The sequence below is a fragment of the Macaca mulatta genome, chromosome 1, assembly GCF_049350105.2.
Source record: "Macaca mulatta isolate MMU2019108-1 chromosome 1, T2T-MMU8v2.0, whole genome shotgun sequence".
Taxonomy (NCBI): Eukaryota; Metazoa; Chordata; class Mammalia; order Primates; family Cercopithecidae; genus Macaca; species Macaca mulatta.
Window position 1 is genome coordinate 195,000,738 of NC_133406.1, and position 16,615 is coordinate 195,017,352.

Genomic DNA, 16,615 nt, shown 5'->3' on the forward strand with positions numbered 1-16,615 from the left:
GCAGAACAATACTTGATATACAACACCAAAAGATGCAGCATATGAAAAGCCTGGGGCTTTTCAAATATAGTTAATTTTTAAAATAAGTGACAAAATTTCTTTTTGGTGTTTTTTTTTTGTTTTTTTTTTTTTTTTGAGACAGAGACTTGCTGTGTTGCCCAGGCTGGAGTGCAGTGGCATGATCTCGGCTCACTGCAACCTCTGCCTCCCGGGTTCAAGCCATTCTTCTCGTTCAGCCTCCTGAGTAGCTGGGACCACAGGCACATGCCACCATGTCCGGCTAACTTTTGTATTTTTAATAGAGTCGGAGTTTCACCATACTGGCCAGGCTGGTCTCAAACTCCTGACCAGGTGATCCGCCCACCTCAGTCTCCCAAAGTGCTGGGATTACAGGCGTGAGCCACTGCACCCAGCCCACAACAAAATTTCTAACTGAGTGTAGGAAAGGGATGAACACTGTCTTCTTTGATGTGTGGTAACTTGGGAAGAATAATATATTCAAGGCAGATCTTGGTTTGGATTCAGTACTATGACCCCTAAACAAGTCATGTAACCTTTAAACTTCAACCTCATCACTATAACTTGGGCACTACTACCTACCACATAGTATTGTTTTAGGATCAGATGTAATATATGTGAGAGAGCTCTAACAATGTTAATTATGATCCTACTATGACATATCTATCGTAGCTTACCATTCAAGGTCTTAGGAGCCAGTCAGCAGAGCTTGCTCACAATCATTAAGATCAAGACATGGGAGTTTTGTTTTGGGTTTTGGTGTTTTTTTTGTTTGTTTGTTTGTTTTTTTTAGGAATTTAGTTCTGTGCTTTTTTCCATAAAGAAAAGAAACCCAATGGTGCTACCATTTTAGCCAATTCATTTCCAGTTACTGAGCCTGTGCTGGCTGGAGTACAGGGACCTGCACATAGTGGAAGGAAGTTTACAAGAATGAGCTCAAAGTATTGAAGATGGGTCTCTGAAAATCTAAAACTGAAGAGAACTCGAAGTAGTCTGGCAATTACAAGAAGTAACCATTAGTTGGAATATACCTGTGGTTATTAATGCCAATGTTAGATGAACCTTATATACAGTAGAATCCTCAAATGATAGCAAAAGTCAGACTTGCCAGTTATGTAGTAATTAGAGGCTTATACATCTTAATGAAATTTAATCACAATTAGACCAATAGCATTATAGAAAGCATCCACGCTTTATAATATTCTAAGTAACAAAAAGTTCAGTTTAGCAGCCGAAGCAAGCATGAAATGAGGAAGGAAAGCAGCAAGAGAGCTAATGCGTTCTGTTTTTTGTTGCCTTGGGGAAGGTGGTGGGGGGCCTGTTTTAACTAATGTGAATAAGCCTCTAAACACTTCCTGAAGACTTAAAGGTAGAGAGGAGCACCAGAGTTCTTTAACTCTGGTGATACAACAGTCAAGGTTAACTATCTTCATTTAAATGGCATGCCTGCTTCAGTGTACCAATTCAGTGGATTCTACTGCTCTGTTCCTGCTTCCTAACACACAGAAAAGGAGTCATGTGAACAATAAATTTTAAAATCCAGAGGCATGCAAGTGAACATCCATTCAGCATTCTCTGCCAGCCTACTAGCCCACTATTTCCCTACCTACCCCACCCCTCATCTACCTTTTCCATCCCACTTTATTGGCTAGTATGATGCAACAAGTTACTGATAGCTAGCCAAGTCTCAGAAATCACAAAGAAGGCCTATTTTGCAGTTAGTAAAAATGTTAGTTTATAAGCCAACTAAAGAACACTTGCTGCTTTTGATTTAACTTACTTGACTAGCACAACCTTGTTAAACTACCCCCCTTTGCATTTAGCCCTTTCCTAATCCAAAGGCAGACGGAAAATCCTGAATGGAAGGCTGACTTTTACCCATAATTAGTGAGTCAAATCCAGAATGTACTCCACCCACTGCAGCTCTTGCATATCCCGGTTACCTTCACCCTCTTTCATCTGTTCTTCTCTCTCTTGTGTCTCTTCATTAGCAGCTATCTGAACTTTGTCTTCAGTTGATTTCTCAGTAGCTCCCTGGGCTACCTTGGTATCAACCCCATCTCCAGCTGCCTCAGACTCTTCTACAGACAGCTTAGTCTCCTCCTGACTAGGAACCAGCTTTGCCCTGACCTTCTCCTCTAGTCCTGAGCCATCTTTTGTTTCTGTCAGTCTTTCTATAGAAGTCTGTGGTTCAATAGGGGTCTGATCTCCTACAGCTGACGGTCCATTGACTGCACCATCCTTAGGGAGAACTGTAGCCTCCTGCCCAGGCTTTTCAGAGACTTCTGATCCAGCCTCTACAGCTGAGGCCTCTGCAGCCTCTGTTGTCACCTCTGGTGACTCTTCAGCAGGTGGCACTTCTTGACCTACCAGTTGTTCAAGAACCACCTTTCCTGCCTCATGTTCAGAGGTAACTACCTTCTCCTCTGGCTCGTCCCCACCCACATCCACTGGCTTGACTGTTGGGTCTAAAGACTCTGCTTCTAACTCCACTGCAGTGCCCTGCTTTTCTACAGTCACCACAGGTTGCTCTTCTGAAACTTCTTTTGGCTTCTCCTCCATGCTCACAATTACCTCTCCCTGCTTCTCCTGACCTTTTCCTCTGCACTCTTCTTGGACATCAGTTCCAGAAACTGATTTTTCTTCCTCAGCATCTGGTGCTTCCTGTTCTGGCTTCCCAGAAGTAACCTCAGCTTCATTCGGTCCTTCTGGTGCTGTTCCTCCTTTTGCCTCTTCAGAGGTTTCAGTTAACCAATCTAGAGTCAAGTCAACTTTTTCCTGTGGCTCCTCTGCAGATTCACTTATATCCATATCTTCTCTTCCACCCTTCTTCACTTCACTGTCCTGTTCTTTATTAGTTTCAGGCTTTGCCAAAGACTTGTCTTCTGTTTTTTTGGCTTCTTCTTTTTCTCCCATGGCGTCATAAACCTGTTCTCTCAACTCTTCCCTTGCTTCCTCTACATGGTTAAAGAACATGAAGCATAAACATGTCTTCGAGTTTAATGATAAAGGCATAAATGGAAACTAAAAATACATTCCCTTTAAACCCTCAAAAAGCCTACCAAGTTTCAGCAGATGGCCTTAAAACTATCTGCCCCCTAGAGAAAAGGAAAGGGAGCGTCCCAGCTAGCAGAGCAACTTATTGCAAAAGAACCCCAAGCTTGTTAAACTTTTGTTTTACTTGAGCATTCTGATTACCAGTTAGGTAAGAGATGCCAAGTTTTTCATTCTCCCCCAACTGATATGTAAAACTCTAGCAGCCAAATTCAGCTTAGAAATTATATAATTTTCGCAGACATAAAAAATGTACAAGGGCTCTAAAAGTATCGCTATTAAAATAACTGAACTGCACAGGCTGTTTTAAAAAATTTTGCATCAGAAAAATATTTAAGGTTGTAATAGTATTTAAAACACCAATTTAATCTTGCTTTTATCTTTTTGGTTTAAAAAACCCCAACTGAAATAACCAAATTTACTTAAGAGATTAAGTTATTCTCTTAGAAAAATCTGCTGTCAGTTTCAGTAAACAGCTACCCCCACTGCAATCTCTACCCGATGCAGGCATCACCCCAAGCATCCTAGGAGAGACCATCCAGGACAGGTAGAGCCCTGTTTCCACCACTGTATACAAGAAATATACAACGTCGCATCTCTTGAATGTCACATGCAACTCCACATACCATCTATATTATCATTATTTTCTGCCAGAGATTCATCTTCTGTTTTTTCTCCTTCTTCCTCTTCCACATGCACACCTTCCAAGGCGTTTCCCAACACACCATTCTCCATTCTAGGAGAACAAGAGAAAGCACCAAAGGTTTGATGGCTAGAACCTAGCAATTTTTTCTAAGACAGAAAATATAGTCCTGTATTATAAAAGCAAGGGAAGAGTAAGCCAAGCGCAGGCAATATATAACTATATTATATTCAAGGAAGCAATGAACAAAACTTTAGTAATATAAATCAAGACTGCAAGAGCACTGAAAGGAAATAAGCATACTCTACTCCTCCATCCAGCCGCTGAAAAGCGTGATGTCTCTTGTCAAAAGAACAAGACCTATATGCATTCCATTTGTAACAGAACCATACTATTTCCCAAACTCTGTATCCACCCATTTCTCTAAATAGCCAAAAATGCTCTAGCAAGATTTTCATGGCAAATCATGAGAAAGTTCTATATGAGATTAAAAACTTACCAAAGGCCAGGCATGGTAGCTCACACCTATAATCCCAACACTTTGGGAGGCGGAGGCAGGCAGATCACCTGAGGTCGGGAGTTCAAGACCAGCCTGACCAACATGGAGAAACCCCGTCTCTACTAAAAATACAAAATTAGCTGGACATAGTGGCGTAGGCTTGTAATCCCAGCTACTCAGGAAGCTGAGGCAAGAGAATCGCTTGAACCTGGGAGGCAGAGGTTGCAGTGAGCGGAGATCGCACCACTGCACTCCAGCCTGGGTGACAAGAGTGAAACTCCGTCTTAAAACAAAACAAACAAACAAAAAAACAACTTATCAGAACTGGGCCAGGTGCAGTGGCTCGCGCCTGTAATCCCAGCAGTTTGGGAGGCCGAGGTGGGTGAATCACCTTGAGGTCAGGAGTTCACGACCAGCCTGACCAACACGCTGAACCCTGTCTCTACTAAAAATAAAAAATTAGCTGGGTGTGGTGACACGCGCCTGTAGTCCCAGCTACTCAGGAGGCTGAGGCAGAAGAATCACTTGAACCCGGAAGATGGAGGATGCAGTGAGCCAAGATCATGCCACTGCATTCCAGCCTGGGTGACAGAGTGAGACTCCATCTCAAAAAAAAAAAAACTTACCAGAACTGAGATTAAATAGATGATATCATTTGCTAGTTTGTATACCCTAAACAGAACTTATTCTGGTTAATAAATTCTGATAGAAGGTAGCCAAGAACTTTTCAATAGTAAGAGTCTTTTTTACTCGACAGTCTCACCTGCTAATTCTTTCCAGTTGTCCTCTATTCAGTCCTTGTTTTGAGCTAGCTCACAGTGCTTTTAAGGATTCTCTCCCTACATTGAACTTTGGATCATTTACTATCAGAAAGATCTTTGCTCCTAATTGACTCCAGAAGTCAAAATTTAAATATAACTACTAATTGTATCAAGTGCCATTCACAACTTCGATCACTACTTCAAGCTCCTTCAAAACTCTCTAGGTAAAAGCAATCTTGCTTAGTTCCTGTGAAATCTCAAAGCTAGTAAACAATCCTAACAAGGAAACTTCAGTTTTTAAATACAACATCCATACCTTGCCAACTCCAGAAGTGATTTCCCATAGAAAAAGAAGGCTTCTCCACACTCATTAGCTGTCTCTCCATACTTCTTACCTCTACAAAGAGAATAAAAATCTAAAATCTGAATTACCATCTAGTCTAAAACATTTAGTTCTAGTTCTTCAGTTATAAATTGGTATTTCTCCAGTAACATACTCCTAGGAAACCAATACCCCTCTTGCTTTCAAGTCAAGGTCAAAGCAACGTTAAACAATGCATGAAAATCTTGTATGCTCTTTATCAATATATAACATATACACATCGTAAGTAAAATAATTGTGCTACAATTAGTAATATATAATGTAGGGCCAAACAACCCTAAGATATTAATAGGTATTCCTCCTGCTAAAAGACGGATGTCAATATAGACCAGAGTAGTTAAAGGACCTTTGGCTGGTTCCTAGAGGATGATTAAGGCCCATGGAAAGGCATGATGTAAAGTGCAGAATATCTGGAGCTGTTTTACCTGGATTCAAATCCTACCTTTAACCCATAACTAGCTGTGAGACCTTAGACAAATTATTCTCACAGTGCCTTAGTTTTCTCATCTGTAAATGGGAACGTTAATAACTGTTTGTTCAAAGAGCTGTTGCAAGAACTAAATGGGTTATTAATGTATGTAAAAGCACTGAAAACAATGTTTAGACAACAAATAGCACTGTGTATAAGTCTTAGCTATTAAATTTAGAGAAGGACAAAAATTACATAAGTATAATAAATGAAAGGAGAAGGCCGGGCGTGGTGGCTCAAGCCTGTAATCCCAGCACTTTGGGAGGCCGAGACGGGCGGATCACGAGGTCAGGAGATCGAGACCATCCTGGCTAACACGGTGAAACCCCGTCTCTACTAAAAAAAATACAAAAAAACTAGCCGGGCGAGGTGGTGGGCGCCTGTAGTCCCAGCTACTCGGGAGGCTGAGGCAGGAGAATGGCGTGAACCCGGGAGGCGGAGCTTGCAGTGAGCTGAGATTCGGCCACTGCACTCCAGCCTGGGCGACAGAGCGAGACTCGTCTCAAAAAAAAAAAAAAAAACAATGAACAAATAAATGAAAGGAGAAAGTACTTTTCTATGTAAGGTAAGAAGACTGGCTTTCATGGAGTGAAATACTGACAGAATTCATGCAAAGCCAGGCCAACTAATGGCCTAAGAGTCTATTGAGAGTAAACAGAGAACCTAAGCAGTAAATTGTGATGGAGATCATGTTTAAGGGTAGTCTACTAGATTAGAATAGGACATCTCAAATTTTCTTCCTAAATACCCTTAATGGCAGGAAAACGTGGGAATACTGACCTCTCCAGTAATCTGGGAAAAATAACCTAAGAAAAAAGTGTTTATGTGTGCTTAAAAACTTAGGTAACATTTTATGTTGTAAGACAACCATGCATTTTTAAATAAAAATACGTAATTCAGCTGGGCACAGTGGCTCACGCCTGTAATCCCAGCACTTTGGGAGGCTGAGGCAGGTGAATCACCTGAGATCGGGCTTTCGAGACCAGCCTAACCAACATGGAGTAACCCCATCTCTACTAAAAATACAAAATTAGGCAGGCGTGGTGGTGCATGCCTGTAATCCCAGCTACTCAGGAGGTAGAGGCAGGAGAATCACTTGAACCCGGGAGGCAGGGGTTGCAGTGAGCTGACATCACGCCGTCGCACTCCAGCCAGGGCAGCAAGAGTGAAACTCCATCTCAAAAAAAAATTAAAAAAAATAAAATTCCCTAAATACTACCAGATAAAATTTGGTCTCTACCCTACCAGAGCTCCAATTCATTAAGCTCAAGCAGAGAGGAACAAAGAGGACAGGAATCAGACAAGAGATTATTGCAGATATCCAGGAGTAAGATTCTGTTCTGGATATTGGGAGAGGCAGTAGGGGGTTAGGAAAAGAATGGATTGATATTAAGCGTCAAACCTGAAACCCACAAATGCTTTGTTATAATCATTTCTTTTATAAGGAACATTTAACTTAACTGTACGTAATGTAATCAACTGTATGTAATGTATGTAATGACTGACCTTCAATTCCAATTGCTAATACTATATTTGAGGAAACTAACTCAAATCTAGCCATAAACCAAAAGCCTGATGCTTGAAGATTTAACTTTTTTTTTTCCCCTCTCAGATAATGGAGGTACATTAAAGTCTTTGGGGGAAAATAAATTATCTTTAAGGCCCTAAAGCTAACATTTTCCTCCAGGATATAGGTCTACATGGCTACCTGGTGGTAGCTACCAACTTCTAAGCAATTCCAACAACAGTGCTAAGAATGTATGAAAATGTGCTAAAAATGTATGAAAAAATGCTGTGCTAATAACAGCGCTATCAATCATGACTTGCTTGGGCCTAAAGAGTTTCCATAGACACAAACTTCCAGTGTTAAAATTGGGAAAGTCAGGCTGGGCTCAGTGGCTCACACCTGTAATCCCTTTACAAAGCACTTTGGGAGGCCAAGGTGGCTTAAGCCCAAGACTTCCGAGACCAGCCTGAGCAATGTGGGGAAATCCCATCTCTACAAAAAAATATAAAAAAATTAGCTGGGCATGGTGGCACACACCTGTGGTCCCAGCTACTGGGGAGCCTGGGAGGTTGAGGCTACAGTGAGCATGAGATTGTGCCACTGCACTCCAGCCTGGATGACAGAGACCCTGTCTCAACAAGAACAAAAAAAGGCGGGGGAGGGTGGGGAGAGAGGTCCTAGACAAACCAGGACAAGGTATGGTCACCTAAATTAGCAGTGATTGGAATATAAATTACATTACTCAGGAAAATGAAAGGGTGGAATTGCTTGGTGATATTACACTTATAGTTACTGGTACAAACCACATGAAAAATAATCAAATGGGCCGGGCGCGGTGGCTCAAGCCTGTAATCCCAGCACTTTGGGAGGCCGAGACGGGCGGATCACGAGGTCAGGAGATCGAGACCATCCTGGCTAACACGGTGAAACCCCGTCTCTACTAAAAAAAATACAAAAAACTAGCCGGGCGAGGTGGCGGGCGCCTGTAGTCCCAGCTACTCGGGAGGCTGAGGCAGGAGAATGGCGTGAACCCAGGAGGCGGAGCTTGCAGTGAGCTGAGATCCGGCCACTGCACTCCAGCCTGGGCGACAGAGCGAGACTCCGTCTCAAAAAAAAAAAAAAACAGGCCGGGCGCGGTGGCTCAAGCCTGTAATCCCAGCACTTTGGGAGGCCGAGACGGGCGGATCACGACGTCAGGAGTTCGAGACCATCCTGGCTAACACGGTGAAACCCCGTCTCTACTAAAAATACAAAAAACTAGCCGGGCGAGGTGGTGGGCGCCTGTAGTCCCAGCTACTCGGGAGGCTGAGGCAGGAGAATGGCGTAAAAACCCGGGAGGCGGAGCTTGCAATGAGCTGAGATCCGGCCACTGCACTCCAGCCTGGGCGACACAGCAAGACTCCGTCTCAAAAAAAAAAAAACAAAAAAAAAAAAAAAGAAAAATAATCAAATGTTTTAAAACTCTTGCTCTTCATGTTTTTTCCCCATAAAATAACTTTTTATAACTCAAGGTTTATTAGAACATAATATTACATCATAGCAAAATATACAATACTTACAAAAGACTAGCTGCTTCCTGGAATGCATTGACAGCTGCTGGAATATCCCCCATCACCAGATGTTTCTGTCCTAAACCCAATAGTTTCTTAGCTTCACTATCCACATCCAGACTGCAAGAAAAAGATTTTTTTCTAGTGTCAAGTACTGTTTAAATCAGTATTATTTGAATACCTGCTATATTTGAACAATAGTTTAATTTTTTAAAACCTTTGGACTACTCTGGCAAGGCCTGGCTAACACACTTATTTACCATCACAAAAATCAAAAGAAATCTTAAAGGCAACATTCCCAGAAGCTTGACTAGAATATTTTCTCGTAACGGCTCATCTACTCACAAAGCCTGTATTGCATTACTATAAATATTTGCTAATTAAGCAACAAATAAAAAAAGTATCATAAAAGAACCATAAATTCATACAAATTGTACTAGCTAAAAGAATTATTAGGAAGCATTTAGGTAAACAGGGCAAGAGGCAGTGATTTTAAGATTAAGACAATGTAGTATTGGCATAAAGAAAAGCAAATGGATCAAATAGAACACAGAGTACAAAAACAGATCCACACATATACAACTAACTGAAATTTTGACAAAGGTACCAAGGAAATGCAATGGGGAATGGATAATCTTTCTAACAGATGGTGCTGGAGTAATTATAAATCCACATGCAATAAAGTGAACCTCAACTGTTATCTATACCTCATACAAAAATTAATCTGAAATGGATCATAGGCTATCTAAATATAAGATTTAAACCATAAAATTTATACAAGGAACTATAGGATAAAAATCTTAGTGACTTTGGGTTTGGCAAAGACTTCCTGAATATGAAAGAAAAAGCACAAACTATTAACAAGAGGAAAAAAAAAATCAATAAAGTAGACATACCATTAAAATGAAAAACTTTTGATTTTGAAAGACACTATTATAAAAACAAAAAAGGCAAGCCAAACTGGTAGAAAATATATGCAAAACTTCTGATAAAGGACTTGAATATATAAAGAACTCTTAGAATGCAATAATAATCCAATAAAAAGGGGGCGAAAGATTTTAACAAACATGTCATCAAAGATACATGGATGGCAAATAAGCACATGAAAAGATGCCAGTATTATGGGTCACTCAAAAAAATACAAACTAAACCCATGATAAGATACTGTTATACTCACTATAATGGCTAAAATTTTAAGACTGACCACACATCAAATGACGGTGAGGATGTAGGGCAACTAGAACTGTCAAACACTGCTGGTAATAATGTAATGATAGAATCACTTTAGCAAACAGTTTGGGTGTTTCTTAAAGTTAGATATATACCTACCATATGATCCAGCCATTCCACTCCTAGGTATGGACCCAAAAAATGGAAATGAATGCCCATACAAAGACTTGTACACAAATATTCACAACAGCTTTATTTGTAAGCCAAAAACTGGAAACCCAAATGGATAAACAAATTGTGATATATCTACATCATGAAATGTCATTCACTAATAAAAAGAATGAACTATTAGTACACGTGGTAACATGGATGAATCTCAAAATAATTATGCTGAATCAAAGAAACTATACAAAAAGAAACAGTACTTACTGTATGATTCTATTTAGATAATATTCTACAAAATGCAACCCATCTTCAGTGACAGAAAGCAGATTAATGGTTGCTGGGGAGGGAATGAAGTACAAAGGCACATGAGGAAACTTTGAGGTGATGAATATGCTCATTATCTTGATTGTGATAATGGTTTACAGGTGTATATACATATGTAGAAACTCGTAATTGTTACTTTAAAGTTATGTGCAGTTTCCTGTGTGTCAATTAGACCTTTATTTAATGTTTCTTATAGCTTTAAGAAAAACCTGGGTCAAAAGAGCAAGAGTCAGTGATATTCTAAGTTCCATTAATGAAAACCAAATTATTTGGAAGGATAATCCCTCTTCTTAATTCAATCAACAATACTTGGGCACCTAATATTGTTAGGCACAATTCAAGACACTGTGATTATAACAAGAATGAGCTAAGACAACATGGACAATGTCAAATTGAAGCAGAGAACTTAAGGTAAGCCGGGGGAAAAAAAAAAAAAAAAAAAAACAAGGGAAAAGCACTCTAGGGCAGAGGCAACAGTAAGTTCAAAGCTCTAAAAGAAGCTTGCTTGAAATATTTGAAAAACAGAAAACTTTTCTGGCTAGACTAAGCTGGGGAAGAATATAGGAAATAAAACGGAAGAGGGAGAGAGCAGCATCACGTTAGTATAGACTTTAAGACAGAACAAGAATAGAACTGGGGAGAAAACCAGTTGGAAAGAAAGTCTGGCCGGGCTGCGGTGGCTCATGCCTGTAATCCCAGCACTTTGGGAGGCTGAGGTAGGTGGATCACAAGGTCAGGAGTTCGAGACCAGCCTGACCAACATGGTGAAACCCCATCTCTACTGAAAATACAGAAGTTAGCCGGGCGTGGTGGTGTGTGCCTGTAGTCCCAGCTACTTGGGAGACTGAGGCAGAAGAATTGCTTGAACCAGGGAGGCAGAGGTTACAGGGAGCCGAGATTGTGCCACTGCACTCCGGCCTGGGTGACAGAGCGAGACTCCATCTCAAAAAAAAAAAAAAAAAGAAAAAGAAAAAGTCTAAGGCTGAGCATGGTGGCTCATGCCTGTAATCCCAGCACTTCAGGAGGCCAAGGTGGGAGGATCACTTGAGCCCAGGAGTTCGAGACTAGCATCTCTACAGGAAAATACAAAAATTAGCTGACATCACGGTGTGCACCTGCAGTCCTCGTTACTCAGGAGGCTAAGGAAGGAGGACTGTTTGCGCCCAGGAATTCAAGGCTGCAGTGAACAAGGATCATGCTGCTCCACTCTAGCCTGGGCAACAGAGCAAGACCCTATGTCCAAAAAAAAAAAAACACCACTCTTTCTCTATTAAAAAAAAAAAAAAAAAAAAAGGAAAGAAAGAAACTGCAAAAATCTAGACAAGAACCTGAGGAGTATTAGAGGTTAGATTCTGAATATACTTATTTTAAAATCTGCTAATGGGCCGGGCGCAGTGGCTCAAGCCTGTAATCCCAGCACTTTGGGAGGCCAAGACGGGCGGATCACGAGGTCAGGAGATCGAGACCATCCTGGCTAACACGGTGAAACCCCGTCTCTACTAAAAAATACAAAAAACTAGCCGGGCAAGGTGGCGGGTGCCTGTAGTCCCAGCTACTTGGGAGGAGGCTGAGGCAGGAGAATGGCATAAACCCGGGAAGCGGAGCCTGCAGTGAGCTGAGATCCGGCCACTGTGCTCCAGCCTGGGCGACAGAGGAAGACTCCGTCTCAAAAAATAAAAATAAAAATAAAATAAAATAAAATCTGCTAATGGACTAGGTATATAATTTATTGAATAAAAGAGTGAGAGATAAAGCAAACGTTTTTTGGCCTGGGCAACTGGTATTAAGTGTTAATAACGGACGATGTAGAAATTTTACCTACATTTAAACCCTAGGATCTTCACCTCATAAAATTATTGAATTATTACCCCCACTTTACAGATGGAAAACTCAATACTAATGGCAGCGATTCAAATCTACACAATCTATATGAAAAATTCTAGAACAACATTGCCACTGTCTGATAAAAAGTCAACTGAAGGAAAAGTCATTGAGAAACAAGGCAATCAATTACTGTACAGTATTTAGCTTTGGATATATTAATTCTGAGATCCCTATTAGGCCTCCAAGATATTATAAGGGGAAATTTGGGAGAGATATGGGGACTAGAGATACAAATGGGAGAGTCAGGTACTTAAAGCTACGGGACTTAACCGGGGAGAATACATAGGGAGTGGCTACTAATAAAGAGGTTGTAGGACTGGCTGAGTCCTGGAAGCCTTCCAATATTTAGATAGGGGAGATGAGGAAGAACAGGGGTTGGGGGAATAGCCAGTGAAGGAAAAGAGACAAGAAAATAGTATGAAGTAAAGTAACGGGGCCGGGCACAGTGGATGGCCAACACAGCGAAACCCTGTCTCTACTAAAAATACAAAAATTAGCTGGGCACGGTGGTGCACGCCTGTAATCCCAGCTACTTGGGAGGATGAGGCAGGAGAATTGCTTGAACCTGGGAGGAGGAGGCTGCAGTGAGACAAGATCGTGCCAGTGCACTCCAGCCTGGGTGACAGAGCAAGATTCCATCTCAAAAATAAATAAAATAAAAATAAAAATAAAAAACGTAATGGGAAAAAGCAATGGGAGTAATGGATTGGGTCAAATGTTAAAGACAAGATTAACTCAGAGAGCTGAGAGATGACTACTAGGAATATGGATGGTATTAAAGACCGTAAACAAGACTATTTTAGTAGAATGGTAGAGAAAAACTTGATTGAAGTAGCTTCAATTAATAACAAAAGTAGTAGTAGAGAAACAGAGTGGACACCTCTTTCACATTTTCCTGTCAAAGAAACTGATGTGAGGTAACAGATGAAGGGAAGTATGAGGGGGTCAACAAACGGTTAAACCTGATGATACCTAGTGGGTTGATATAAGTAATCTCATAGGAAACAATAGTATTGTTGTATAGAGAACTACAGGAGTTCTATTATTAAGTAAACAATGAGTGGGATCTTGTGAACAAATGGAGATGCTGGTGTTACATAAGAGCAAAAAAACTTTGATGTCAGGATCCTTTACACTGTTACATTACTGAAGCCCTCCAAAAGCCTCTGTGTATGCAAGTTACATCTATCAGTATTCGCCATACTGAAATTAAAACTAAAATAATTTTAAATATTTTAAAATGTTACATGTTAATAACATGACTTTCTCTGAAAAGTAACTCTTCAAAACAAAAATTTGGTAAGAATAGTGGCGGTGTTACATTTTTACAAATCTCCTAAATGTCTGTTAGTAGAACAGGATTTCCCTATTCACTATTCTGCAATGTTTTATTTTCATTAAAGTACAAGAATATCTGACTTGACATAGATATGCAGTTGGAAAGGGAATATTTAATATTTAAATAGTCCTTTCAGATAACTGGATATACTTCTGTTACCACACCCAAACCCAACAAAGTGGTCACTTGTCTTTTAAAAAAAAAAAAAAAAAAAGTCTTGCTCTGTCACCCAGGCTGGGGTACAGTGGCACAATAGCTCACTGCAACCTCCACCTCCTGGGTTCAAGCCATTCTTGTGCCTCGGCCTCCCCAGTAACTGGGATTAAAAGAGGGCACCACCACACCCAGTTAATTTTTGTATTTTTAGTAGAGACTGTTTCACCATGTTGGCCAGGCTGGTCTCAAACTCCTGACCTCAAGTGATCCACCACCTTGGCCACACAAAGTGCTGGGATTACAGGCAGGAGCCACCATGCCCAGTCAACAAGTGGTTTTTTGTTTTTTTTTTTTTTGGAAACAGCCTCTCACTCTATTGCCCAGGCTGGAGTGGCGCGATCTTGGCTCACTATAACCTCTGCCTCCTGGGTTCAAGCGATTCTCTTGCCTCAGCCACTTGAGTAGCAGGGATTACAGGTGCATGCCACCATGCCCGGCTGATTTTTGTATTTTTTACTAGAGACAGGGTTTCACCATGTTTGCCAAACTGATCTCAAACTCCTGACCTCAAGTGATCCTCCCGCCTCAGCCTCCCAAAGTACTGGGATGCAGGCGTGAGCCACCACACTTGACCAACAAAGTGGTAATTTCTTAAAGGTTAGTTGTACTGTACAATCTGAAAACACTGATGAACTTCTCATACTGGTACATTAAAAACCAGTCTATCTTGTATTCTAGATCTTCTACTTATGATTACATAAACCCAAGGTCACAGCAGCAGTACTCACAATAAAAAGCAAGGAAATTCTGACACACCACAACATGGATGAACGTTAAGAACACTATGCTAAGTGAAATAAGCCAGTCACAAAAAGGTAAATATTCTATTATTCCATTTATATGAGGTACCTAAAGTAGCCAAATTCATAGAGACAGAAAGCAGAATGGTGGTTGCTAGGGGAGACAGAAAGAGGGAGTTTTTACTGGGTAATAGTTTCAGATCTGCAAGATAAGATTGGGTATACAACAATGTGAATTTACTTAACACTACTGACTTACACACTTAAAAAGATGGAAAATTTTATATTATGTGTATTTTACCACAACTTAAAACTCAATTTCGCCGGGCGCGGTGGCTCACGCCTGTAATCCCAGCACTTTGGGAGGCCGAGGCGGGCGGATCACAAGGTCAGGAGATCGAGACCACGGTGAAACCCCGTCTCTACTAAAAATACAAAAAATTAGCCGGGCGCGGTTGTGGGCGCCTGTAGTCCCAGCTACTCGGGAGGCTGAGGCAGGAGAATGGCGTGAACCCGGGAGGCGGAGCTTGCAGTGAGCCGAGATCGCGCCACTGCACTCCAGCCTGGGCGACAGAGCGAGACTCCGTCTCAAAAAACAAAAAAAAAACAAAAAAAAACAAAAAAAAAACTCAATTTCATCAGAACAGTCATAAAGTATTAGGATACTGTCAGTCTCACAACAGCAGTTGATATATAACTTATCCAAAATTTTTATTTTTCATGTGAAAGCTCACATTCTATCACTAGCACCGATACTGTCAGTTATTTCCCTTAAAGTGACAGGCTCACTGTATTCATTTTGGAGAAGACATCTGCTAAGTATCAAGTCTAAATAAAAGTTTGTCTGTTGGTCATTCTTTCAAAAATAAAACTTTTGAATAAAACATTCTTTCCAATAAAAGCCAGTAAATAAAGTTACATGAAAAAAGCTTAATCAACTCTTAATTAAAATCACACAAGGGCTTTTCATAAAAAAAACCATTGTACCTACTTTTGATATGCTGAAGCGCTCCATCCATAATTCCTATTTTGCCAGGTTACCTTAAAGCCACGTAGTCAAGGACTGAGAATTAATAAACTTAAGTCTGTAATGCTTCATCATGGACATTTTCTAAGTGAAGGTGACAGTGAAGAACACAAGAATTGCTAGTACTGTTTGTTGCCACTGCCTTGATTTATGTTAAGGGAACAGCAGGTTTATCCACCATTACTTTTGCACGATCAGTGCCAGTGGTCAAAAAGGCAGTCTTATTATTACAAAAACAGTTTTGATCTTACATTATCCCTGAAAAAGTACTTGAGACCGAAGGGTATACAAGAAAAAAACTTTGAGAACTGCTGAATAAGAGCATGAAAAGGCATTCAAAAGGAGAGAATATATGGCTACAGATATATGGCACAGTGTTAAGAAATTTCTCTTCGTATTGTTTATTCAGTGAACAAACAAAAATCCAGAACCAAACATAAAACAAAGGAAAAATCATCAGGTAAAAAGCAAGATGAGGGGTATGATGTTGACTGTTTAAGAAAATATAAAGAAAAAGTTGATCAACTGGGTGCCGTGGCTCATGCCTGTAATTCCAACAACTCGGGAGGCTGAGGAGGGAGCATCATAGGCAGGTCAGGAGTTCAAGACCTGCCTGGGCAACATAATAAGACCCTGTCCCTAAAACACACAAAAAAAACTTAGTCTGGGAGGCTGAGGCAGGAGGATCTCTTGAGCCCAGGAGTTTGAGGCTGCACCAAGCCAAGATCAGGACCCACTGTACCCCAGCCTGAGTGGCTGAACAATACCCTGACTCAAGGAGGAAAAAAAAAGGAGGAACGATTAAGCAGTTCAGCAGAATGGGAAAACAACTTGACTGGAGAAATGCGGTATAAGTGCCAATCAAAA

The 16,615-nt window shown here is 40.7% G+C and overlaps 1 protein-coding gene and 1 long non-coding RNA gene across 10 annotated transcripts in view; one reads left to right on the plus strand and one right to left on the minus strand.

The window, feature by feature from the left end:
• The window catches only part of NASP (nuclear autoantigenic sperm protein), a 40,118-nt gene that overhangs the window by 9,922 nt on the left and 13,581 nt on the right, over positions 1-16,615 (minus strand). For 2 of the 9 annotated variants that reach the window (XM_028834252.2, XM_015138549.3), the window contains exons 3-6: positions 8,893-9,003; positions 5,292-5,372; positions 3,699-3,808; positions 1,962-2,975 (exon numbers count right to left, since the gene is read on the minus strand). In XM_028834252.2, coding sequence (XP_028690085.1) covers positions 1,962-2,975; positions 3,699-3,808; positions 5,292-5,372; positions 8,893-9,003 — 1,316 coding nt within the window. Of the gene's footprint in view, positions 1-1,961; positions 2,976-3,698; positions 3,809-5,291; positions 5,373-8,892; positions 9,004-10,482; positions 10,556-16,615 lie in introns of all 9 variants that reach the window. The other 7 variants (XM_077958912.1, XM_015138574.3, XM_077958893.1 and 4 more) reach the window with 6 other exon arrangements.
• LOC144333846 (uncharacterized) lies at positions 1,836-8,133 on the plus strand. Its single transcript, XR_013402936.1, has 2 exons — positions 1,836-4,592; positions 7,769-8,133. It is a non-coding gene; the product is annotated as an uncharacterized LOC144333846 (long non-coding RNA).